The sequence below is a fragment of the Microcaecilia unicolor genome, chromosome 2 (assembly GCF_901765095.1).
Source record: "Microcaecilia unicolor chromosome 2, aMicUni1.1, whole genome shotgun sequence".
NCBI classification, from domain to species: domain Eukaryota; kingdom Metazoa; phylum Chordata; class Amphibia; order Gymnophiona; family Siphonopidae; genus Microcaecilia; species Microcaecilia unicolor.
The window spans coordinates 421,182,878-421,207,723 of NC_044032.1; the positions used below are offsets into that span (position 1 = coordinate 421,182,878).

General features: G+C 42.2%; 2 protein-coding genes across 4 annotated transcripts in view; one reads left to right on the top strand and one right to left on the bottom strand.

Moving 5' to 3' along the window:
- Positions 1 to 3,696, top strand: part of C2H4orf17 (chromosome 2 C4orf17 homolog) — a 36,470-nt gene extending 32,774 nt beyond the window's left edge. For both annotated transcript variants that reach the window (XM_030190733.1, XM_030190734.1), the window contains exon 7: positions 3,626 to 3,696. The gene's annotated coding sequence lies outside the window, so the exon portion shown is untranslated. The remainder of the gene's footprint in view (positions 1 to 3,625) is intronic.
- The window catches only part of TRMT10A (tRNA methyltransferase 10A), a 43,124-nt gene continuing 20,920 nt past the window's right edge, over positions 2,643 to 24,846 (bottom strand). For both annotated transcript variants that reach the window (XM_030190730.1, XM_030190731.1), the window contains exons 4-8: positions 21,883 to 21,954; positions 20,115 to 20,189; positions 10,977 to 11,126; positions 6,657 to 6,762; positions 2,643 to 3,712 (exon numbers count right to left, since the gene is read on the bottom strand). In XM_030190730.1, the coding sequence (XP_030046590.1) occupies positions 3,426 to 3,712; positions 6,657 to 6,762; positions 10,977 to 11,126; positions 20,115 to 20,189; positions 21,883 to 21,954 (690 nt within the window). In that variant the 3' untranslated portion in view covers positions 2,643 to 3,425. The remainder of the gene's footprint in view (positions 3,713 to 6,656; positions 6,763 to 10,976; positions 11,127 to 20,114; positions 20,190 to 21,882; positions 21,955 to 24,846) is intronic.

Consider the following 24,846-nt stretch of genomic DNA (forward strand, 5'->3'; position numbering starts at 1 on the left):
ATTTCTAGAACACTCTAGTTAGAAAATGTTTTTAGATGGTTGATCTTTCCATCCACAAGATAAGAGAAAATGTGGAATGCAGGCTCACCCACTAAAATAAAGTGAGAAGCTGATGAGACTTTTCCAGAATGCAGGTCAACACTAAGCATAGACTGCTCTGCGGAGTTCAATGCTGGCCTGTGGGATGTTGGAAGAAGGAACAACAGGATTGGGAGGCGCTAGATTAGGGAGCAGAGAAGCTTTTTTTTGTTGTTGTTTATTCCAAATTCACCTCTTCCCTCATGTTCCCTGGGAGAGGATGTACCAGAATAGAAAACAGAGGGCTGCACTTTGTTGAGATTCCTTGAACAATTCATTGACCAAATGTAGTATGCCTATGTCTAGGGAAAAGAGTGGTGGAATCAGTTCAGGAGCCCGGGGGGGGGGGGGGGGGGGAGGAGTTCTGAGGTTATCCCTGGAGGAGGAAACACAGAGAACATATGTGAAAGAGGTTCTGTGGAGGGAAGCACAGAAGAAAGTAAGTTGATGCATGAAAACCCTTTTTCCCCTGCAATCCATACCAAATCTTAGAGCAACCTCAAATCAAAATTGCCATGATATGGTGTTTGCAAAAAGATAAGTGAGTAGCTAAAGAGTTTGCTGTTTTAGATTACATATAAACATTGTTCAATAGAAATGTGTTCTAGAATTGAGGTAAGTGCTAATCCTGTTCAAAGAAAAGATATTTGTTAGGAAGCTAAACAGCTGTGAAGGAGAACTGTACAGTTGCCATATTGGGCTTGTGTCAAACGGTGACATCTGGTTATAAACTAAACAGAGAAATGGATTTAGAAGCAGTCAAGTGTTTCAGCCAGCTGTATGGAGAAAGGAGCCTATTATGTAACTGGCTTTAGCTAACAGCAGTGCCAGGTATAGGAGCCACAAGGTCATCAGTAAGGTGAGGAGGATGACTGAGTCACTAGTGGCTAGTGAGGTAGGAAGAGAGACTCCTCCCCTCTCACATCCTCCTCACCTTTCCTCTCTCCCTGGGCAGATGCTTTGCTCAGTCTACCTCTAGTGGCTTCTCTCCACTCCTCCATGACATTGAACCCTTCTAGTGCAATGCTTCCCAAACACTTCTCAACTGTGGCCCCATTTCAGCAGCTCCAAAATTCACGTGAACCCAGCTCTATCTTTCCTTCTCCGCCTCTTCTCCAGACCAACTTGCGGCATTGGCTGAAGGCACCTTCTTTCAGCCTGTTTTATGAAGACACTTAGAGGCAGTGGTGTGCTGGAGCTGGCTCACACAAGCCAGTTGTTAAATTTTTTTTAGCATTTTTCAAGCCGGTTGTTCTGGCAGGGCGAGCAATTTGCCTCTCCTCTCCCCCCCCCCCCCCCCCCCCAGGTCCCAGGGCCTACCTGAAGGCAGCCACGCTGGTGGTCTAGTGGATTCTTCGAAGGCAGGAAAGATCCCCAGTCTTTCCTGCTCACGATGACTCTCTTGCAGCCGCATCGCTCTTTAAAAATGGCTGCCGAGAGTTCCGCTGAAGTCTTTAGAGGCCACCCTTGTAAGTCTCAGCAGCCATTTTAAAGACGATGCATCAGGTGGAGGGTCAGCGCCAGCAGCAGGCAGAAAAGACTGGGGATCTTTCCTACCCCGAAGAATCCACTAGACTACCAGGGTGGCTGCCTTCAGGTACGCACTGGGACCCTGTGGCTTAGGGCACCAGGGGGAGGATAATGTGAAAAAAAAATGTTTTAAACTTTCAAACATGCCAGCTTGTGCATTGGGATGTACACAGAGGAAGTATAATAAGGGAATAACTTTTCATAGGTAGAGTAGTAATTTGTTATAAATAGTAATCCATGGGTCATTTGGAGGGGCTGGTTATAGGGACACCCTAACCCTGTTATACTGGTGCAGAGTTTTTTTTCCCCCCCCGGTAAAAGGCTTCTAAAGCAGACATCATGTTATGAGAATCAGGTGCTCAACGTTCAGCGTTTATCTATTTACTTATTTATGGCATTTTATCCCACATTAAACATGAATTAGATTGGAACCTGGGAGAATTCCCCTCTCTCCCCCCCCCCCCCACCCCCCAGAGAGTAAGCCAGCTCTGCAATTTTTTTTTTTTTTTGGGGGGGAGGGGGGCAGAGGTGGACTGGGGAGAGAGCCTGTTAAAAATTTACCAGCACACCACTGCTTACAGGGACATTTCTGAAAGAACGTCCAAGTAAGAATTGGGATGGCCTGTTTATAATATCCCAAAAAAAATCACCCATCTCACTGCCATTTTCAAACAGGAAAACCATCAGGATTGCCTGTTTCAATGTATGAGAAGGATGTTCTTGCACTGAAAACATCCAAAATGAACTGCCATTTTCTAAGGGAGATGGGCGGGGTTTCATACAGATGCACTGGGCAGGGCTGGGCACCACCATTTTTGAGACGGCACTGCTGGAAGTGAAGGGAATCTACCTCCCTCCTCCAACAAAGGTACGGGGGGAGGGGGGGCGGGGAAGAGGACTGCTTGATTCATGGCCCACTGGGCCAACAGGCTTTTCTTGGATGGATGCCGGGGGGGGGGGGGGGGAGGGCTGGAGACCCACCAGATCTCTAGCCCCCCTCCCCCCCCCATATTTTTATCTGAATAGTCTTGATTTTTTCATAACATCTTATTAACCATGTTTAGGTTGTAAAGCATGAATAGCTTTGCAGGCCACTGATGAAACCAAAAGAAACCAACTTTTGAAGATGATTTTTCTTTTTCAGCACAAAATAAAAACAGTTAACAGATTCATTTGTCCCAAATTTACAATTTATATTCAAATTATATCAGCTTTATAGAACCTAATGCTAATCTTAACATAGCAGCGCTGATAACATTATAATCAGCACAGATCCTCAACTAAATTTTCCAGAAATGTAAATGGCTGCTATGTGCAACACTGCTGTATCATGATAGTTTAAGATACAGACATTCATGCTGTAGACAACTTACAGAAGGGCCTAACTGCAAGCAAAAACAAAAAATTAAGAACAGATCTGTGCTGTAGAACAGAAAAAAAAAATAAAAAAAAAACAGCCCAACTTTTGAAATCCTAATGTAGAAAAACTGCAGATGAAGTAACCTGTTAGAGATTTGTACGTGTGTGGTAGCTGTATAGCACAACCCTACAGAAGACTTGTCTTTCTGGATTCTTAAAATGAGATGTGTTGAAGAATGTGCAAGGCCAATAAATTCAAGTTCAAGACTGGATGTTTCAACCTTAACTGCAAGCAGGACACCAGAACCAATACAGAGATAAGCATCGGGAATAAAAAAAAAGTTGCCGAATAAATAAAAACTGTTCCCACCTTTTCCCATCAGTTAAATTTACAGAAATTTATTAGGTAAATAGCTAGTGAATATGGACTCTGACAACACTTGGTCATCCATCCATCGCTATAATGTACTGGACACTAGACCAGAAGAGGATTTATTTGTAGATGCTTCCACAAGGTCACTACTTGTTGTTTCTACTACGTGTTTTGAGTTTGTTTCACTTATGCTTGTTTCAGTGGTACTGGAGTTGCTGTCCTCATTTTTCTCCATTTCATCATCACTTAGGTTTCCTTCCGCTGTCTCATTTGTTTCACCTACAGGAACAGCTCCTTTCCGTTGAGGTAATACAGAGAAAAAGGCCTCCTTCCAATCTCTCCTCTCCAAGTATGCAAGGATAATCTCAAACACTGCAGCAAGAGACAGAAGTAAGAGTTATGTCCATTCCACGAGCGATGATGATAATACACTCAGCGGTAGTTAAATAATTATTGCTACTTTCATGTTCATTAGCTTTGCCCCCATATCTCGCTGAAACAAATAAGGAAATCTTTTCAATGAAACAAAGAAAATAGTGTTTAAATATATATTTTAACGGCATCTCTAAGACTGGAGTGGCCTAGTGGTTAGTGTGGTGGACTTTGGTCCTGGGGAACTGGGTTCAATTCCCACTGCAGGCACAGGCAGCTCCTTGTGACTCTGGGCAAGTCACTTAACCCTCCATTGCCCCAGGTACAAATAAGTACCTGTATATAATATGTAAGCCGCATTGAGCCTGCCATGAGTGGGAAAGCGCGGGGTACAAATGTAACAACAACAACATGGAGACAAGAAATCAGTAGGTGATGACTTTGAAACAACTATCTTTCAACACTAAAAAATGGTGAGGGATCAACGTGGAATAATGATTCAGATAAATAATAACTGGGGATAATCAGGTTAATACCACATTTTCTTTGTTTACTGTTGTTTAATTATCTCCTTGTCTTGTTTCACTCTCCCTATTTATTTTGTGGTCTAAGAAAGAGAAAGATTGTATATAATCCATTTATCTAGTTGAGATTGTTTTCCTCTAATATTGTATTAATGTACAGTCATCTCTGTATTACTGTTTGCAAGTGACCCTTGTAAAATGAAAAATTATAAATAAATGATTAAAACATAAAAAATAAAAATAAAAAATGGTGAGAGAGGGACTAGAGCAATGGTATTTGCCGACAGTCCTCAAGAGATACACAATGTGCCAGGTTATCAGGACACCCCTCCTTTACTGGTAATTAGCTATCTATCAAAGAAAGAAAGATGTTTGTTCAAAATGTTGGTCTTGATGTTTAATATACTGTAAAATCACAGATCAGGGCAGTTATGGCATTCGCCAGGAAAGAATCTTTTGATTTTACCTACGATAAAAGAGATGAGGCTAAAGAAGGTCTATAGGGTAGCGGAGTATATTGGTAAAATCAGCTTCAGGAAGAACTGCTACTTAAACTACTTTCTTGGAACTGTTTAGGAAAGATTTAAAAGTATTACCTGTTCCTGTTATAATTTTATGGTGGTAAAGATTAGAGCTACTGGATCTCTTATTGTTGTTTTTCTGCCTATTTTGTATTGCCCTTTTTATGATTTTTTACATCTTATAAATCATCTTGATTAGATAATCCAAGGCGAGGGTCTATTAGTTTATATAAATGATTAAATACATTTAAGGATCTCTTTATGTGAGCCCCTTTCAGCTATACCCTCCTTTGTGAGTAGTAAATTGGAAGTTTCAACTGTTAGTACATCTATGTAAGACTGTCTTCTCAATGGCTGGACCAATGATTTGAAACCATCGCCACATGACATCTGTAAGAAAGTTAACTATCTCAATTTTGGGATGAAGCTGAATGGCTCAACCTGCCTCAGGCCTTTAGTTAATTTTTATTTTGTTTTTAGTATTATAGTGATTTGTATATGGCCAGTTTATTGTCTGATGCTTTACTGAAGTGGTTTCTTTATGCATTGTCAGTTTGGATTATTTAATTTTTATATTTATTTTAACTATACTTTTGTCATGGTCTGTATGTTCTATTATATCTGTTTACCTCTGCAATCTATCAAAGTTTGCAAATGAATGTATATTGTAGAATATCAATTTGATTAAATAAATGAAGGATGGGTCATGGCATCAAAGCCCAACAAAGGCTTGTTCTGAGATGGATGATTAGAGAAGCAGGAAGCAGCTGTGGAGCCAACAAAAAGAAAACTAAAAAAACAAGTTGTGGTTCCTTTTATGCATCTTAATCTAAATGTGACTGTCTCTGGGAAAATGTGACTAAAGCAGCAGATCTGAGGCAAAAAAAGAGAGGGTTTCAAGTACAGTCAAACACCAAAGCAAAACAAAAAGCACAAGTGGACCTTCAGGAACAGGGCAAAGGAAACTACTGAGACCAGATACAGTCCCATGCTGAATATTGATGAATAAGAGAATGTATCGTCAAAGTTAAAAACAGAGCAGATCCAAAATGTTGAGAATGGATGATTTTTCATGTCATGGGTCTATAAGCTGTCTGAAAGAGTTATATTTGAACTTCTGTAACTTTTTTAAATTGTTCACATATTGTTTGCTCTAACAGAATTCATTAAAACCTCATTTTTTATTTTATTCTGGTGACTTTAGTCACCCTTTCCCAGAGATAGTCACAAATTCTTCTCAAACTTGCAGAGGAAGTAGGATCACAAGGTGTATGACACAGAGAGGAAGAATAAAAAGGTATTAAGAGATAGGCAAAGCTGGTTATTTTCATGGGGGTTCTCTCAAAGCTTAGAGCCCAATAACTCATTGTCATCCTCCTTTGGTTGCAGGTAGTCGCCACCATTACTGACAAGCAAAGAGGGCACTGAAAGCAGCTCAGAGCCCTCACTGAGAATTTTGCTAGGTTTAACAATTAAACTTAACAAAATTCTCAGTTTCACAGGTAGGGGAAAGGGAAATGGGACTTGATATACCGCCTTTTTGAGGTTTTTGCAACTACATTCAAAGCGGTTTACATATATTCAGGTACTTATTTTGTACCAGGGGCAATGGAGGGTTAAAGTGACTTGCCCAGAGTCACAAGGAGCTGCAACGGGAATTGAACTCAGTTCCCCAGGATCAAAGTCCACTGCACTAACCACTAGGCTACTCCTCCACTAGGGTAGGGTAGAAAGAGGAGGTGGGAAAGAAATGGGAGAGAAGGAAGGAAGGAGATAGGCAGACCCATAAAAAGAATTTAACTCTGAGGCATTTGGGATTTTGAGACATTTGACTAACCACACATACAAAAAGATCACAATTGCCCAACTCACGGTGAACGAGGACTAAATCTGACTTACCGTGATTAACTGCTAACACTTTCCGACTATTCATCTTCACAAAACTTCCAAGAGGGAGCTGTGCATGACTGACTCCAAATTCCTGCGCCCGCTGGTAAGTTAGCCCCTACAGTAAAAATAAAGAGGACACTACAGCATTAAAGAAGGTCTGACTGCTTCTGAGCAGGAAACATCTCCGACTCCCTAATGTGGCTGTGTCACGTGAACTTGATCTTACCAAAACATCACCCTGTATTTGTTCACACCGGAGCCTGCAAAGGCCTCTCCGGTACTATGTAAGCCACATTGAGCCTACAAAAAGGTGGGAAAATGTGGGATACAAATGTAACAAATAAATAAATACTGTTACACACCCTGTCTGTTTGGCAAAGAGACAGCATTTGCTGCACTGCAAGCCTTGATGAGAGCGTCTCTGTAATTAGTTTGAGGATACCAGTGTGGTATTATTCATTTTTCTCTGAGTTTTGTATGCCCTGCCACCACCTGGAAAGTAGTGCTTGTACCTCTGAAGCAGGTGGTACACCTACCAAAACACAGCCCCGTGTCATGTTAGTTTACAGCAGTGGTGCTTAATAAAGACTGTTTTCTCAATCCCGTTTGGCTGTAAGGTTCTTTTTGGTCCAGTGGAGAGATTGCTTTATCAGAGCACCAACTTTTGAATGGTCTTCATACTTCAGTGCATGCCGTGAAAGTAGCATTTCCTGGCCTGAAGCAGAGTAGTAATTACTTCTTCTGAATAGCCCTTGCCACATTTAGGTACCTCCATGGTATAAGTGCATAGGAGGCAAGTCTCTTTCAATTAAAAGAAAGCTCTGGAATGGGGGGAGCATAGGATGAAGGTAAAAGGGGACAGACTCAGAACTAAAGTCAGGAAATATTTCTTCATAGAAAGGGTGGTGAATTTGTGGAATGGCCTCCTGGTAGAAGTGGTAGAGATGAAAACTGTATCTGAATTCAAGAAAGCTTGGGACAAGTACATAGGATCTCTAAGGGAGAGGAAGGAATAGTAGAGAACATGGATGGGCAGACTGGATAGGCCATATAGTCTTTGCCTTCGTTTTTAGGCCATAAAACCATTTCATCCGTGCTAAGCTGTATCTTCCAGAAGACAGGAAACAAGCAATATGGGGGTACTGGGCTTGAACCTCCAAGGCTCAGACATCTTAATTGCCTGAGACATCATTCAGGTCCTAGGAACCAGAAAAGGCCCAAATTCAGACTTCTGGACACAGGCATTCATATGGGTAGAAACATGAGAGTGTAACTGATAGGAAGAGGCTGTAAGTGAATTATTCAGGAAATATTCCCCTAGGGCATCAAACAGACCGAAGCTCTGATAATCAAGGCCCATCAGTACAGTATAACCCATCCATTGTTGCTCAGGAGCCACACAAGAAAGCAGAAAGAACAGAAATCCTCTGGAGACCAATAACTGCTGAAGCTAGGAATCTTGATTCATACTGAATCCAAGAACCTGTACGGCACTGAACCGCCATGCCCCAGAGAATGATGCCACTAGACCACCCAAAGCATGGGCAGCAGAATGTCTGGCCGAGGAAGAGCAAGACCACCGGTACTGCGACAAACGTTGTGACGTGATGCTATCCATGAACACAACTGCTTTTGGTAGCCCCTGGACATGGGTGCAGGAATTGGGCAGCCCAGAGGCCTGCTAGAGAGTAGTATAGGACTCTAGAATCCCTAAATCTCCATGCTGTAGCTGTGTAAGAATGAGTAAGCTCAGAAATAAAGAACATGAATCTTGTTCTACGGCCAGAGACCAGAGGAAGTCATAGATCAGAGACGAAAACCCCAGACAACTCCACTGCGCAGCACAAGAAAACATTGACCATAATACACAGTCGCACAACTGCACATACGACCAAAAATGCTACCCATGAATATACTGGAACAGTGTGCACAGGAGACATAAGAGCACTGCCTGAGCAGCATCTGTAACATCTAAGTCATTGTAATGCTGCTATAATAGCATCTGAGACATAGTAATGCCACCGGAGCAGTCCCCAGGTCAAGAAGAATGTGCTGTGCTCTTCATTGGAGAAGCATGATTACTGATTTGTGCAGCCCAGATGACACAGGCTAGCTGGTTGGTGCAGTAAAAGAGACAAAGGGAAGAGCCCTGAAGGGATGTCTGTGACAAGGAAAATTGCTGCGCATCACCCCTGAGACAAGGGAATGGGGCTATGTGGATCCCCAAAACCAGAGAAGCCTGCAAACTCCAAGCAATGGCCTTGTGCACCCCTATTTAGAGCAGGAAATGAGATCTGTGCCTGAATCCGCCCCCTAACAAAATGGATTGCCATCTCACAGAAATAGACATGGGAAATGTGAAATTGCGCCACAGCCAGTACAGAGGGAAACAGGCTGCAAACAAACGTACCAATCATAGGGAAACAATTACTGCCAACAGCTCCACAAAGGCCCCTGCAAACCAGACCTCTGCTCATCCTGACAGGAGAACTTTAACAGTCCTCAAAGCCTGCCAAACAGGGAAGAAAAGCGGAGCCAGGCAATTCTTCAGCAGACAAACCATTCAAGCCTAAAGGTGGGATTCATTCTGCAGAGCGGCGGGGGGAGAATATCACCAGTGAAAGAAAAGAATGGCAACAAGACAACAATACAGAGCATAGCAACCTTCAGCCAGAAGGAGAAGAAAAAATGATCATAGGAGCCACTTAGCATGGCAAATTTTCCTGCCGACTGATTCAGCGCGGACGCTGTAACTGGATCAAATGATTCTGAAAGAAAGGGCTGCAAAAAAAACTCCCCATCTGTCCCATAGAACAAAATGCTGCAAGTGCAGAAAAAGAAAACACCCCAATGCCCAGAAAAACCTGGAGAAGGAAAGGCATTAAACAGAAAGTGTACAGCCTCCACCCCACCTCCCCAGAGCAGTGCCCATCTTACCCCGTTCATCTGCCTCATTTCACTCCTTATAGGAACCACTCAGGAAAAAGATAGCTGGGGGGGGGGGGGGGGGGGGGAATCCAGCACCACCCAGCTAAGAAAACGAAGGATCGAAGGTGTCATCCAGCTCAAGCAGGAATCCCAGAGAAAATTCATCCAGCAGTAACCCCCTGCTTAACTGACACCGATAAGAAACCAGTTCAGAAGCTGCCAGATCAACATGAAGGAGCTGCACGATCCAACTACCATCTGACAGAGAAAATACTGCTGGCGTTTCCACGCTGCATGGTCCCCTTAAGGGGCAAATTACTGGTAACTAGGGATGTACCGAATATAGAATTCATATTTGGCCGAATAGCGATTTAAATTCAAATATGAATAATCCAGGGCTCTACTGTGCCAAATCCTGCTGAAATGATTTCACATTGTTCCTTTTATTATTTATGTTAAAGCTCAATGCATATAATTCATATTTGGTATTCATATTCAGCCAAATAATATTTATTATTATTTGTATTCGGCCAAATAGCAAAATATGCTATTTGGTACAGCTGTACTTGGAACTACTTTTCTCTGTTTCCATCCGCCAGTAGATGGATATAACCCATTAGTTTGGACTGGTCTGGATGACAAGAAAACTGCCTTCCTGAGAAGCAATAAGATTAAACTAAGAAAAGAGGAGGGGAGCTGGGATTAGTGTGGGAATCCACATGCATGTTCAGGGGAGCCTCTTCGAAGATCTCACTCTCAGCTGTAGGAGCCCATTACCACCAGAACCCATTAGGATGACATCACCCATTTGTGAGGCTTGTAGTCTCTCCTTGTCCATCGATAGAAAATGTGCCTCCTTTTATTCAACCAGCTTTGCATGTTCATCTATTAATTGATTCTTGTACTTACAACCAGTGTGGCAACTATGCTGTGCAAAGACCAAACAGTTTCTTACCAGCATCTGATGCTATGATTAACACAGGGCTATCAGGTCCTAATAGATTATGAAGTCTCCCACATAGTTCAAACTTAAAACCCATAGGTTCATGTGGAAGATATAGGTACAAGAACCAAAATGTTTATGAGGCATATTTTCAAAGCACTTAGCCTTCCAAAGTTCCATAGAAACCTATGGAACTTTGGAAGGCTAAGTGCTTTGAAAATATGCCTCTATGAAAACTATGATTGCTATTAACATCAGTAAGCTTCATTAAACCCTGCCCAATGATAGACAAACAGCATAAAGCAGGATACACAATACACTGGACCATTACTAATTACAACCAAATTCATTACAAGCCGTTAATATTTTTAGGGGACAAAACCCCGCAGACCTACTAAAGATTTGCGCATGAAATTAAAACTTGCATATACATGAAAACACACATATAATTAACAGACCTTGTGGTGGTTATGGTCAACTAGGCCTCCTATCACATAGGCTTTGCTTTCATCCAGCTCTTCCAGCACATTTGGGGAATCAGATGTCAAGTATACCAGGTCCTCGGTCTTTATCAACTCACTGTAGTGTTCCGACCGGATACAGATGTCCTTAAAAAAAAATTGTTTTTTTCAATTAATAAAAAAGAAAAAGAAAAGCAATGACCCATACATTTAAAGCTTTTCTAACCTAGTAAAATTCTGGTTTTATAATACCGTTCAAAAAGCCACCAAAACTGATAAAGTACATGAGCATCAACACTACATATGGATCTTCTCTATGTCCGTTCTATAAAATGGAATTCTATTCGCTCAACTAAGCATACTGTACACGGTACAGTGATCGTTAGCCATAAATCAGTTCCTGAGTAGTCAACCAAACCACTCCTTTGGGCAACAATTTGAAGGGTATGCAACTTCAGAAAAAACTTCTTCTTACTTAATAAGAAAAGGAATGCAAAGGACATGTTCAAAAGAAATCTATTAAAATATTTATTTACTGTCACCAAACTATGAAACCACTATTTCCTTAATCCATGATAAATGTAACTTAAAGACAGTTCCAAATCTGATACCCAAGACGTGGTATACTTGTTTACTCTTTCCAAAAATACTAGGACTAGGGGGCATGCAATGAAGCTACAAATTTAAGATAAAATCAGGGAAAATATTTCTTCACGCACCGTGTAATTAAACTCTGGAATTCGTTGCCAGAGAATGTAGTAAAAGCAGTTAGCTTAGTAGGGTTTAAAAAAGGCTTGGATACCTTTCTAAAAGAAAAGTCCATAAGCCATTATTAAGATGGACTTGGGGAAAATCCACTGCTTATTTCTAGGATGCACATCATAAAATGTATTGTACCATTTTGGGATCTTGCCAGGTACTTGTAACCTGGATTGGCCACTGTTGGAAACAGGATGCTGGGCTTGATGGACCCTCCGTCTGTCCCAGTATGGCAACACTTATGTTCTTATGGATATATTGTATCAGTCAGTTCCAAAGATGCTCTAGCCTGCAGTCTTCATGAGAAACATTCAGTTGTACACTGGGACCAGCTCTGCTCATATTAGTTAAATATTTACAATAGAGGTGGCAGAAGGCACAGCACTGGCTCATGACCTTAGGTCTCTACTAAACATTTCATTTACAATATTTGTGTACTCTTGGTGATTCCCAGGGTGGGGTGCTGGTTTACCACAGAAAGAGCCACTTACATCTGCCTTAGCAGCACTCCAATACTAGACTCCTGGCCATTAGCCTGATATATTTCATTCCTGCACCAGTGCAAGGAGATGTCTCTATCTTATTTAGGAGTAAGATACTCATTCTTAAACTCTTCTTCTGAGGATGTGAATATATAACAGCTATCCTTGATGCTTCCTGTCTTGCTATTCCTGTGTTGTAAAATACAGTAGGTGAGTAGTTTTATACCTGCTTATATTGACTCTGTAGGATTTTTTTTCCACTTTAAGTATTTTATTGGTATTGAATACCAGAAAACAGCACAGAAAATGCACCAAAAACAGACAACACTTCCAGAACACCCCCCTGCCCCCCACCTATTACTCCAAACTATATGCTTGAAGTAAAGTCCAAACTGGAAAATAGCTGGGCAGCCGATGTTGGCGCAAAGCTGTCAGGTAGTCCATTAAAGCCACATATCGCAGTCTCTGGTACCATCTAGTGGTGGAAAACGGAAGAGAAGCTTTCCAATCCATGGCAATCACAAACTGTGCAACAGATAAACAACTTTTCAGGACCAAAGCCAGAATAAAGTCTAAATCATCAGGGTACAAGTTGAATAGACAGATCTCAGGAGTGAATTCCAAAGCGACCCCTGTCATCTGTTCAAAGGCAGACTGAATAAACAACCAAAAAGTCTGTGTAACATAACTCCACCAGCAATGATATAACGTACCCTCCTCCCCACAGTTATGCCAACAGAGAGGCGATCCCTGTAACCCTCTCTGATATAACATACAAGGACTGATATACCAGCGCAAAATCAGTTTAAAATTACTTTTTCAATTTAGTAGAGGCAGAAACAGTATGCATATGCCTCACACATTGTGACCACTTCAAGTCATCCCACACCACCCCCCATCTCCCTCTCCTAATAATACTTATATCCAAGTTTAGAACCCCCCCCCCCCAAAAAAAAAGAATTTTATATAACCGAGATCACCTCTGCACGCAGAGCATTAAAATAATGCACGAGGAAAGGGGCCACAGACACTTGAAAAATCTTGTAAAAAAATCTGTAAAGCCATCCATCCCCAGGGCTTTGCCCCAAGGAAGAGCCTTGACAGTGGCTTCTATCTCAGAAGCCGCAATCTCAGCTTCAAGTCAACCCACACCTCTTCTGAGAACAGAGATAAAGAAACCTGATCTAAATACTGGATGATAGTAACCTCTTGAATAGTCTCATACCACGCATATAACTGTTGGTAAAATTCAAAAAATGCTGCTGGATTAGCACAGATTTATATAACACCTTGTCCCATGCATTCTGAATCTTCAAAATACGTGCTTGCTGCTGGTGTTTCTGAAGCTTCTGCACCAACAACTTGCTCCATTTATCTCCCTTCTCAAAAAAATATTGCTGAGTGAGACACAGCTGGAGTTCAATATCCGCCAAGCGGATAGAATGAAACTCTCCCTGAAGCCACTCCAACAACTGCTTATAGGCCTGTCTAAAACACCGCTAACAGCTCTCAACTTCAGCAATCTGCAGCAGGAGAGAACTTTCCCTCTGCCTCCGCTCTCCCTTCTTCCGAGAACTCCACTTGATTAAAACCCCCTCTCAATACACTTCGACCTTTCCCACAGGATAGGAGGCCGTACCTCAGAAAGATCATTATGATCCAGGTACTGAGAATTCCTGCTCCAAATCCTCTCAAATCTTCTGATCTTGGAGCAAACTCTCATTCAACTGCCAACAGAAGACACGGTCCCGCGCTCCGCTCCCCCCATCAAAAGAGCACCACACTGGAGTATGATCAGACCAAGTGACCACCTCATGTGGCACTCCTTCATTCTATCCATCCAAAAGGCATCTTCCAATAAATAATCCAAACGTGCGTAACTATTATGAACTGCAGAATAGAATGAATATTGTTTCTCTTGTAGATGTGAAACCCTCCACAGAACAGAATCCAAAACCCTTAACCAACATCCGAAATGACACAGGAGTTTCCAAAATCCTACCTGACTTACTGGGAAGGTGGCCAATCTCAGGGTGTAGCACAAAATTAGAATCCTCACCCACCAGCAACCCATCCTGCACTTACGCTCCAAAAGAGCATATACCCCCTGCCAAAAAGAATGCAGCTTCTTACTAGGAGGAGTATAAATATTGAGAAGTGTAACCCAAGCACCCCTCTCCCCAAGGACCCTGACAGCATTAACACCCTACCATCCCAACAGTGGACCTCTTCGACTAAGGCAAAGGGTAAATTATTGTGCACTAAAATTGATACCCCACATTTTTTCCTCACTCCCCCCCAAAGAAGCAAAGAAACGTTGAGAATAATGCTTGGGACAAAGTAAAGACTCCCCCTTCTTTAAATAAAAAGCAGACAAAAAATTGAAAATCATCACTATCAACTGCTGAGTAAGATGTAAATAGGAGCAACAAATATAGGGGTATGTTTATTAAGGCGCGTTAGCGTTTTTATCACGCCTTTAAAGTTAAGGCACGTTAAACACTAATGCTTCAATATATTTCTTTAGGCACATTAGTATTTAACACGCGTTAAAAATGCTAACGCACCTGTAGTAAGCCTTAGTAAACATACCCATAGTTTGAAATGTTTGTATGCGAATGCCAGAAGCCTAAGAAATAAGATGACAGTTATATATTTCACTAAATGAAAAATTTGATATAATACGCATCTCTGAGATCTGGTGGAAGGAGGATAACTAGTAGGATACTGTCGAATGGTGGAGGGGTAGCATTGTATGTTAAGGAGGGCTTTGAATCAAATAGATTGAAAATACTGCAGGAAACAAAACACATCTTGAAATCCCTATGGATTGAAATTCCATGTGTAAAGGGGGAAAGGATAGTGATAGGCGTGTACTACCGTCCGCCTGGCAAGCATGGACAGATGTAGAAAAGTTATCAGAAATTAGGGAGGCTAAAACTGGGCAACACGATAATAAATGGGTGATTTCAATTAAATTGATATTGACTGGGTAAATGTAATTATCAGGGCATGCTAGGGAGGTAAAATTCCTTGACGAAATCAAGGACTACTTTATGGAACAGCTGGTACAGGAGCCAACAAAAGGAGGAAAAATTCTAGAACTAATCCTTACTGAAGCGCATGATCTGGTGTGGGAGGTAATGGTGTTGGGGCCGCTTGACAACAGTGATCATAACACGATCTGATTTGATATCACACATAGGAAATCCAATACGTTAGCATTTAACTTTCAAAAAGGAGACTATGATAAAACGAGAATAGTGGACAAAAAAAAAAAAAAAAAAAAACTTTTGAGGAGCAGCTAAAGGTCAAAAATTTATATTTCATGTATTAAAAAAAGGACGAAGGAAAGCCAAACAACAGTTGGCATGGTTAAAAAGTGAGGTGAAGGAAGCTAATGGAGCTAAAAGAAGATCCTTCAGAAAATGGAAGAATTACTACTACTTGACATTTCTAAAGCGCTACTAGAGTTACGCAGCGCTGTACAATTTAACATAGAAGGACAGTCCCTGCTCAAAGGAGCTTTCAATCTAAAGGAAGGAACTGAAAATAATAAGAATCAGAATAAGGAATGGCAAGTGAAATGCAAAGTGCTGATAATGAAGGCAAAGACAAAAAAAGATTGCATTGGAGACAAAAACACTAGAAAAATCTTTTTTTAGGTATAATAAAAGCAAGAAGCCGGCAAAAAAAATCAGTTGGACTGTTAGATGACCGAAGAGTAAAAGGGGAACTCAGGGAAGACAGCCATAGCGGAGAGATTAAATGAATTCTTTGCTTCGGTCTTCAGAGGAAGATTTGGGAGAGATACTGGTGCCAGACATGGTATTCAAAGCTGATGAGTCAGAGAAACTGAATGAAATCTCTATAAACCTGGAAAACGTAATGGGGCAATTTGACAAATTGAATAGTAGCAAATTGCCTGGGCCGGATGATAGAATTGAAAAATGAACTTGTGGAACTACTGTTAGTAATAGTTGATATTGTGTATCTGGATTTTCTAAAGGCATTTAACAAAGTACCTCATGAAAGACTCCACAGGAAAGTGGAATGTCATGGGATAGGAGGTAGGGTCCTATTGTGGATTAAAAACCAGGTAAAAGATAGAAAAAACAGAGAGTAGGGTTAAATGGTCAATACTCTCAATGGAGAAGGGTAGATAGTGGGGTTCACCAGGGGTCTGTGCTAGGACCACTGCGTTTTAACATTTATAAATGATTTAGAGATGGGAGTAACTAGTGAGGTAATTACATTTGCTGACGACACAAAAGCTATTCAAAGTTGTTAAATTGCAAGAAGATTGTGAAAAATTACAAGAGGATCTTAGAAGTCTGTGCATCCAAATGGCAGGTGACGTTTAATATGAGCAAGTGCAAAGTGATGTCTGTGGGAAAGAGGAACCCAAATTATAGTTATGTGATGCAAGGTTCCATATTAGGAGTCACCGACTAGGAAAGGGATCTAGGTGTCATCGCCGATGATACGTTGAAACCCTCTGATCAATGTGCAGCGGTGGCTAAGAAAGCAAATTGAATGTTAGGTATTATTAGGAAAGGAATGGAAAACAAAAATGAGGATGTTATAACGCCTTTGTATTGTTCCACGGTGCATCCACACCTCGAATACTGTGTGCAATTCTGGTCACCAAATCTCAAAAAAGATATAGAGGAATTAGAAAAGGTACAGAGAAGTGCGACAAAAACGATAAAGGAGGTGGCATGACTTCCTTATGAGGAAAGGCTAAAGCGCCCTGATGCCTGCATGTCCTGTACCAACTGTTGAACTAGCGCCAGCGCCTGACAATCAGGGTACACCAGACTCTCTGGCACTCCTAGCACCCCGAAACCACTAATATCTCCAATACCACAAATCTTTGGAAACTGCAATCACGCTCTTCACTAATCCAAAGACAAGAACTAAGCGTATGCAAACAGCAAGAGTCTGCGTGCATGGACTGTTGAGGATTCAAGGCGGGCAAGATTAACCCGAGTCCCTGATGAAAATATTGAAACCCGCGGCGTCGGGCGCAATTTAGGGGAAGCCAAAGTGGACTTCAACAGAGAGACATGCAGTAATGTTTAAGATAAGTTTTCTCTATTTTTTCTTTTGAATTTTTATATTTTGAGCATGTATACTTTTGGGCACCAGTGGAATGAGTTTGCAACAGCATTTATCTATGGTTTAATAAAAGGGATTGCCCGATGAAGAGAGACCTAGCCACTAGGCAAAAAACTAATGCAATTGCTGTTAAGTGGTATCGTCCGAGGGCTCCCAACAAATACATAAAATATGTGAAACTTGCATATATATATACATATATTATCAGTGGTATTTATCTAATTGCTGTTTGCATACGCTTAACTCCTAGCACCCCGACATTGTTGCAGCGGGACAGATTTTCAATGTCCTCCGCCTTCTCCCACAAGGCTTGCAAGTCTTTTTGGACAGAACCAGTGGATTCCCGCTGCGTCTCCATGCACTTGTCACATCGAGTCACCCTGTGTTCCAATTCTTCCTGATGCTCTGTTAACTGCCATCATCCAAGGCCCTTTTAATATCTTGCTGCACCAGCCCAAACTTTTTTTTTTTTAAAAGGTCCTCCCATCCACTTTTGCAGCTTCCGTGCAGAACTCGGAATCAGTACTATAGTCTCCTTCAGATTCCAACGCCGGCACCATACTGGATTCCAAGCCACAAGTGCATTCCAGGACACCACCACAAAAACCGATACAGCTCTCTCTTCCACAGCATGCCAAACACTCAAACTGCTCCAAACACCAGATAGGTATAGTACGCCCACTCATAAGGCTTACAAATAGCAGTCTGCATCCTGATGGGAAGGGATTACATCCAAGGCAAGCTAGGGTGGCGCTCTCTAAGCTGCCATCAGAGTCGCTGATGTCACTTCCTCTGATTTTCTAGGATTTTAGAGGTGAAAGTACACAGGTAGTTTCACTTTGAAAATTATCCCAAGATATGTATCTGCACAAATTTAAAATTTACACCTATTAATTTGTGCATATATTTGAAAATTCAGAGTATCTTCCTAAGTGCAAACCAATTCTAAATTCCAACCTACCCCCAAGAACACCTCCCCTTACAAGCAGGTAAAAGCATACACAAAACAGAACTGTATGAATATTTTTACTCGCATATCGGGCAGGTAATTCTATAAACGTCCATATCTGTGAGTGCAGCACTGCTTTACTCCCATTATAGCTTTCACGATTACCCTTTATGGGAGTAATTTTATAAAAGGTTTTCTCATGTATATATGCCTACATGCATAAAAAGCATAATAAAAATAGCCCATGTGTAAAATATGTACGGCGACAAGACAGCATGTAATTTTAAGCGACCCAGGTGTAGCTGTGTTCAAAATCATGGTCTTGGCTGGGTGCAGGTGGTGCCTTAAAGTACATACATCCTATATAATAAACGCGTCTCCAACATTCTGAAGCTGAATGCATGGCTGAGGCATTCCTGCTCTCTGTATCCATAAGTACATAAGTAATGCCACACTGGGAAAAGACCAAGGGTCCATTGAGTCCAGCATCCTGTCCACGACAGCGGCCAATCCAGGACAAGGGCACCTGGCAAGCTTCCCAAACGTACAAACATTCTATACGTTATTCCCAGAATTGTGGATTTTTCCCAAGTCCATTTAGTAGCGGTTTATGGAGTTGTCCTTTAGGAAACCGTCTAACCCCTTTTTAAACTCTGCCAAGCTAACCGCCTTCACCATGTTCTCCGGCAACGAATTCCAGGGTCCTGAATTGACATCCAGGCTCGTCACAAGCAGAAGTGACCAACCACACGAGGTTTCTCGGCTTCAGAATGTTGGAGGTGCATTCTATTAAATAGGATTGGTCAGTTCCGTAGCCAGAGCTCAGCGTCCTGCACAGTAGCGCTCAGACACCAGAGGGAGGGAGGGGGGGGGGGGGGCGGTATCTGTCACACACACACACACTCTCTCTCACAGTCAATGTCTTTCTCTCTCTCATTCTCACACACTGTATCACATTCACTCTCTATGTGTCACACAGTCACTCACACACACTCTCTTGGTCTCATACACTCAGTCTCACAGAGAGTCTGTGTCTCACACACACTGAATCTGTGTGAAACACACTCTCTCACACACGCACTTGCACACACTCTCTCTCTCACACACACACACACACACACTCGCACCCAGACTCACTCTCTCTCTCTCACACACACAGTCACTCTCACATACACTCTCTCAAACATACACACTCCGAGGAAAACCTTGCTAGCGCTTGTTTCATTTGTGTCAGAAACCGGCCTTTTTTACTAGTAGGTTATAAAATATGCCACCTATGCATGTGCCTCAGCCGCATACATCTACACTGGCTCCCAAGGTGGTGTAAATGTACATTGCTGCACTTTAGCTACAATTTCCTGCACCTTTTCTCTTAGGCTTCTGTGTGTCTTTATAAAACAGCCTCAAGATGGCCTCTCAATCTAAATGCCTTGTTATACAATTAACGCCTATAGATGTAATTTTACCAAGCCATTCCTATGCACATGTGGCTACATACACGTGTAAGTGGCCTCATAAAATACTAACTGGTATAAAAGCATGTGCCAATACATGATGGTGCATACTTTGCCAGTGAGTCAGGCAGAGTTACTATGCGCATATAAAATGTCTTAATCCACATTCATACCTGCACAAGTTCCCAAGCAGGTGATCACACCTATAATAAAGATGCGTTTTCTGCAACATATTTTCCTTTATAAAATAGCGCCTATGTAGGCGCTAACACACAGCACCTTGTTATAAAATTACCCTCCACATGTATAAAGAGCAGACCTGAAATTCTATTAGCAATATTTACACTGACCACATTATAGATGCACATACTTTCCAGTTGATCCATCCTTTGTCATTTTCATCCATGTTCTTTTTCAGTTGGCCCCCATGGCTGGTCAAGTAGAACTTAGAAAAAAAAAAAACCCCAGAAAGAAGAACAAATATCCAGATTAGATAAATTTGGATGAGTAAATCACATTATCTGCCAATGCTGATAAATATTACAATTTTAAAAGTGTTCAAGCAGAGTTGCTTGAATGACCAGAAAAGGAACATGAGCAGTCATACCAACATCCAACACGACTAAAGGCCAATACACTGAAATCTTCCATGGGAATTTGTATGGAAGTATACACTTGGTGCATGAATGAATCTCAGTTTTGTGTAAGGAAAAAAAAAAAAAAAAAAGAGAACCCTGAGGTTCCAGGTTCTAACATTTGATTGCACTGAAATGCTGAAGCGAAGGCAGGGCATGGGTGGGCATGGGCGTGGCTACCAGATGGCTGGCTTTCGGCGATAATGAAAAAAAAACGGCGTTAAGCAGTATTTGGCCGGGTTTACTTGGTCCTTTTATTTTCACGACTAAGTCTCAAAAAGGTGCCCCCAACTGACCAGATGACCACCGGACGGAATGGGGGATGACCTCCCCTTACTCCCCCAGTTGTCACCAACCCCCTCCCATACTACAAAAGTTAAAATGAAAACCTTTTTTGCCAGCCTGTATGCCAGCCTCAAATCTCGTACCCACCTCCATGACAGCAGAATGTGTTGTATCGTCTGACAGCCTTTCCGTGGTTGCGATGTGGCTCTTGGGTGAGTGTGACACCTTTTCTGTTAGGTGCCCTGCAGAGTCACATCAGCAATGCATTGTGGTGGGTGTAGGGTACTGGGCTCTACTCCCATGGTGCTTTTCCCCCCTGCTAACTGGGTCAGAGTGTGCCCTGTTTTGTTTCCGGTAGTTCATGAGGTAGTGGCCATTTTTAGATCCCTTTCATGTGTTACCCACGTTAGAAAACGTTATTACCTTGAATGTTGCTGAAAGAGGGCATTGTACAGCATTCTGCCAGCTCAGACCTACTGCTAATCTCAGTATCAGGGAGACTCTTTGCCAGTGGGGCACAACCTCTGATCTGCAGTTAACTGTGAGTAAAGGTGCTTATTCAAATAAAGCACTTTTTCAAAGACATTAGTCTTCAGGTGTCAACTGCTGTGCCAAGGTTATACAGCAGCAACAAGTCCTAGAGGCCTGAGTGTGTGCAGGTCCCTGGAGCACTTTTAGTGGGTGCACATTTGTGGGTAGGGGGTTTGGGGGGGGGGGGGCTCAGCACCCACAGTAAGGGAGCTATGCATGTGGGAGCTGTTTCTGAAGTCCACCACACTGACCCCTAGGGTGCCCAGTTGGTGTCCTGGCATGTAAGTGCACTACAAATGCTGGCTCCTCCCACAACCAAATGCCTTGGATGTCGCCAGGTTGGAGATGGCCGACATTTTTTTCCATTATCGCTGAAAAACAAAACCGGCCATCTCAAACCCCACGACATCCAAGGCATTTGGCCGGTCTAAACTGTATTATCGAAAAAAAAAGATGGCCGGCCATCTTTTTGATAATACGGTTCTGGCCAGCTGTTGCGCCACCGCCAAAATATATCGCCGGCGACGTTCGATTATTCCCCTCTATGTTACTATGTAACGCTGGAAATGAAAAAATTCCTGCCATTTGTTTATTCTTCAGTAAATCTGAACATCTTTCCCTAGAAACCACATAGACAAGATAAGCAACATACAATCCCCCATTAAATTCCTGGTTTTGATGGCATACCTGCACAGGATGTCGTGATCTCCGATTTTCTGCATAGCATCTTTGAATCTGCTTGTTAAGCTTTTTAACATTCTGGAGAAAAATTGGAAAAAAAGGCATTATGGAAATTTTATAAACTTCTTGGTTTGCTTCCAAAACTCATTCTCCACAAAAGCAAATTCTAAGACAAACAGAATATTCAGATTCTTCACAAGCTGACAGGTAAAGTATTTAAATTACAGCCTATTGAAATTGGGGTTTGATATAAACCCCTTAGTGACAAATAGTTAAATGTGTTACGGTAAAGGCTCTAGGGGGGTCCTTTTACTAAGCCATGGTAAAAACTGGCATGTGGTAGTGTGGGCGCGTATTTTTGGCGCACACTGGCCCAGTTTTTACCACATTGCAAGGGCTTTTTTTTCAATGGGCCAGGAAAAGGGTCTACAGTAAAACTGAAACCAATGTACGCCTATATATGGCCTGAACCATTAACGCCACCCATTGATCTAGCGGTAAGGGTTCACGCGCTACACGTGTGGTGAACAGTCGGCGCGTGTCAACTGCCAATTAATGCCGGATGTTAATTTGTCCCGGTGGTATGAGCGCGTGCCAAATATGAAATTACCACAAGGGGCGTGCTAGCCTGGTGGTAGTCTTGTTTTGGTATGCGCTGCACCGCACCTTTGTAAAAGGGCCCCTAGGTTTCCAAATTAAATTCCACAATAACTAAAGAATTATACAAGAAACTGTAGACATGCTTCCTTTTAACTTGGTAATAAACATTTAAAAACTGGTAGGTGTTTAGTTAAATAATTTTTACTAATACCAAGACAACAAAGGTGTTATCGTACAAAAGATAAACAGTCAACAACTTTTCCCACATCATCTTCCCCCTCCCTCCCCCCCCCCCCCATGAACCATCTTTTATCCCACATCTATAGCAGTCAATCTGGAAGCAAGAGACCTGTACTCTGACGACCTCCCAAACGTCACCAAGAGGGATCATAAAACCCTGAAAGAAAACAGTCACTACAAAAAACAAAAACAAAAAAAAATGTATCTAGGCTGCACTGGTATGTTTGTCAACTTTTCAAAGAGTACTGAGAATCCCATTTCGCGCTCTGGGTGACAGGGACTGTATATATACCTCCCAAATAGACAAGATTTTTTTCTGTTTGAGTGAACCCCCAACCCCTGCGCTTTCCAAGAGCATGAAGTTTGCTCCACCAGGCCCAAAAACATGGAAAGTCTGGTAGTGTCCAAACTTCTAAAATGACCTTCTTGCCCACAAGGCAAACTTTCCTTAATAGTTGACGAGTACCCTTACTGTGCAGCACAAAGAATTCATGGAGGTCTACTAAAAACCCATGGGGGACAGGGGGATAGGTGATTTCAATAGACACCATAGAGCGGTGAACAGAGTTCCAAAAATCCTGAATCTGTGGACAATTCCAAAAAGCATGAAAGAGTATTCACATCCAGGCGACATTTTTGACAAAGTGGGGAATTCAACTTTCCCATTTTAAATAACTGTTCTTGGGTGAGATATGCTCAGTACAATAAATGGAATTGACATTCCCTCAAATTAGCACTGACAGTAAGGGTTGGGATTCGTTTAATCAATGCTAGGAAGTCCAAGGAAGAGAGAGGGCGCTGCAAATCTATGCTCCAGGGGCGTGTCAAATCAGATCGATCCCTTTTCGGGTAAAGCGAGAGAAGCTTTTTATGAAGAGCAGATATGGACAGGCGATCCTCCCCCGCCTCTTGGAAAAACATCTGAATTCAAAGAGTATGTTGGGCTGTTAAGGCTGTGGGATTCAGGGAGGCAACCACACTGAGAAAGCTAATGGTAGGCGAAGTAATCCTACAGGCCGGTAAAAGTGCCATCCCCGAGATGCATTATAGGCTGCAACTTGCCAGTAGCTCCCAGCACTTGAGATAAATATTGAAGATCACCAGTTCTCCAATGATGAAAGGTGGTGTTATCCATGCCTGGCATAAATAAGGTGTTTCCCTGAATGGGCAATAAATCAGAACTAACTGCTGAGATTTGCCAGAGAGATGCAAGTTCCCTCCAAAGACCTTGTAGAGGACGGAGCATAATACTAGACCTGATCGGAGAAGGTAGGGTTCACAAGGGGGCATGGAGGTGTCCGAGATGCCAGGGTCAAAAATGTTGGAGTTCCAATAATAGTGGCATGTAAGTCCAGAAGTCAATCTCCCAAATGTTGCAATAGCCATGCTCTATTGTATTTCTTAATGTCAGGAATATCCAATCCCCCCCTTTTTCTAAGAGCCCAAAAGCAACCTAAAGAGCATCATGGGCTAAGCCCCTCCCCATAAAGAATTTGAATAATAGTTTATACAAGTATCATAATCGAAGTGTGTATACCCAGCGTGGAAACTCCATCATCCAAAAGAGATTAATTCTACCATGTAAATCAAGGGGAGGTGCCTCAAACAAAGTAGGGTGTCAGAAGTAGTTTACAACCAAAACGATCTATAATGAGACGATATAGGTTCGATGTCTGCATAGTGAGCTGTATCCCAAGATAATCAGAATGAGAGGTCTGTCCACTGAAGAGGGAACGTACCCTGCCAAGAATCTCGAAGGTCTTGCTGTCCAAAGATTTATTAAAGATCAATTTAAACCCAGAATAGACGCCATATTCCTCAAAAGCTTCCATCAATGCTGGTAAGGACGTCCGACGGTTGAGGATGTGAACCATGAGATCATATGCAAATGCAGAAATTTTAAAGTTGGATGTACCCAACTCTATGCCATGTACCTCTGGGCGAGATTTAATGTCCTGAATTAAAGGATCTAGGGTTAGGACAAATAAAAGTGGGGATAAAGGACATTTTAAGTCATGTTAAGATGGCCGCCAGGTAAGGAGCTCAGCAAACGAGCTCCTGGAGCCCCGAACGAGCAGACCTACCTGGACCGTCCCGAACGGACTGGAGACTATCCGGAACCGGCTGGTG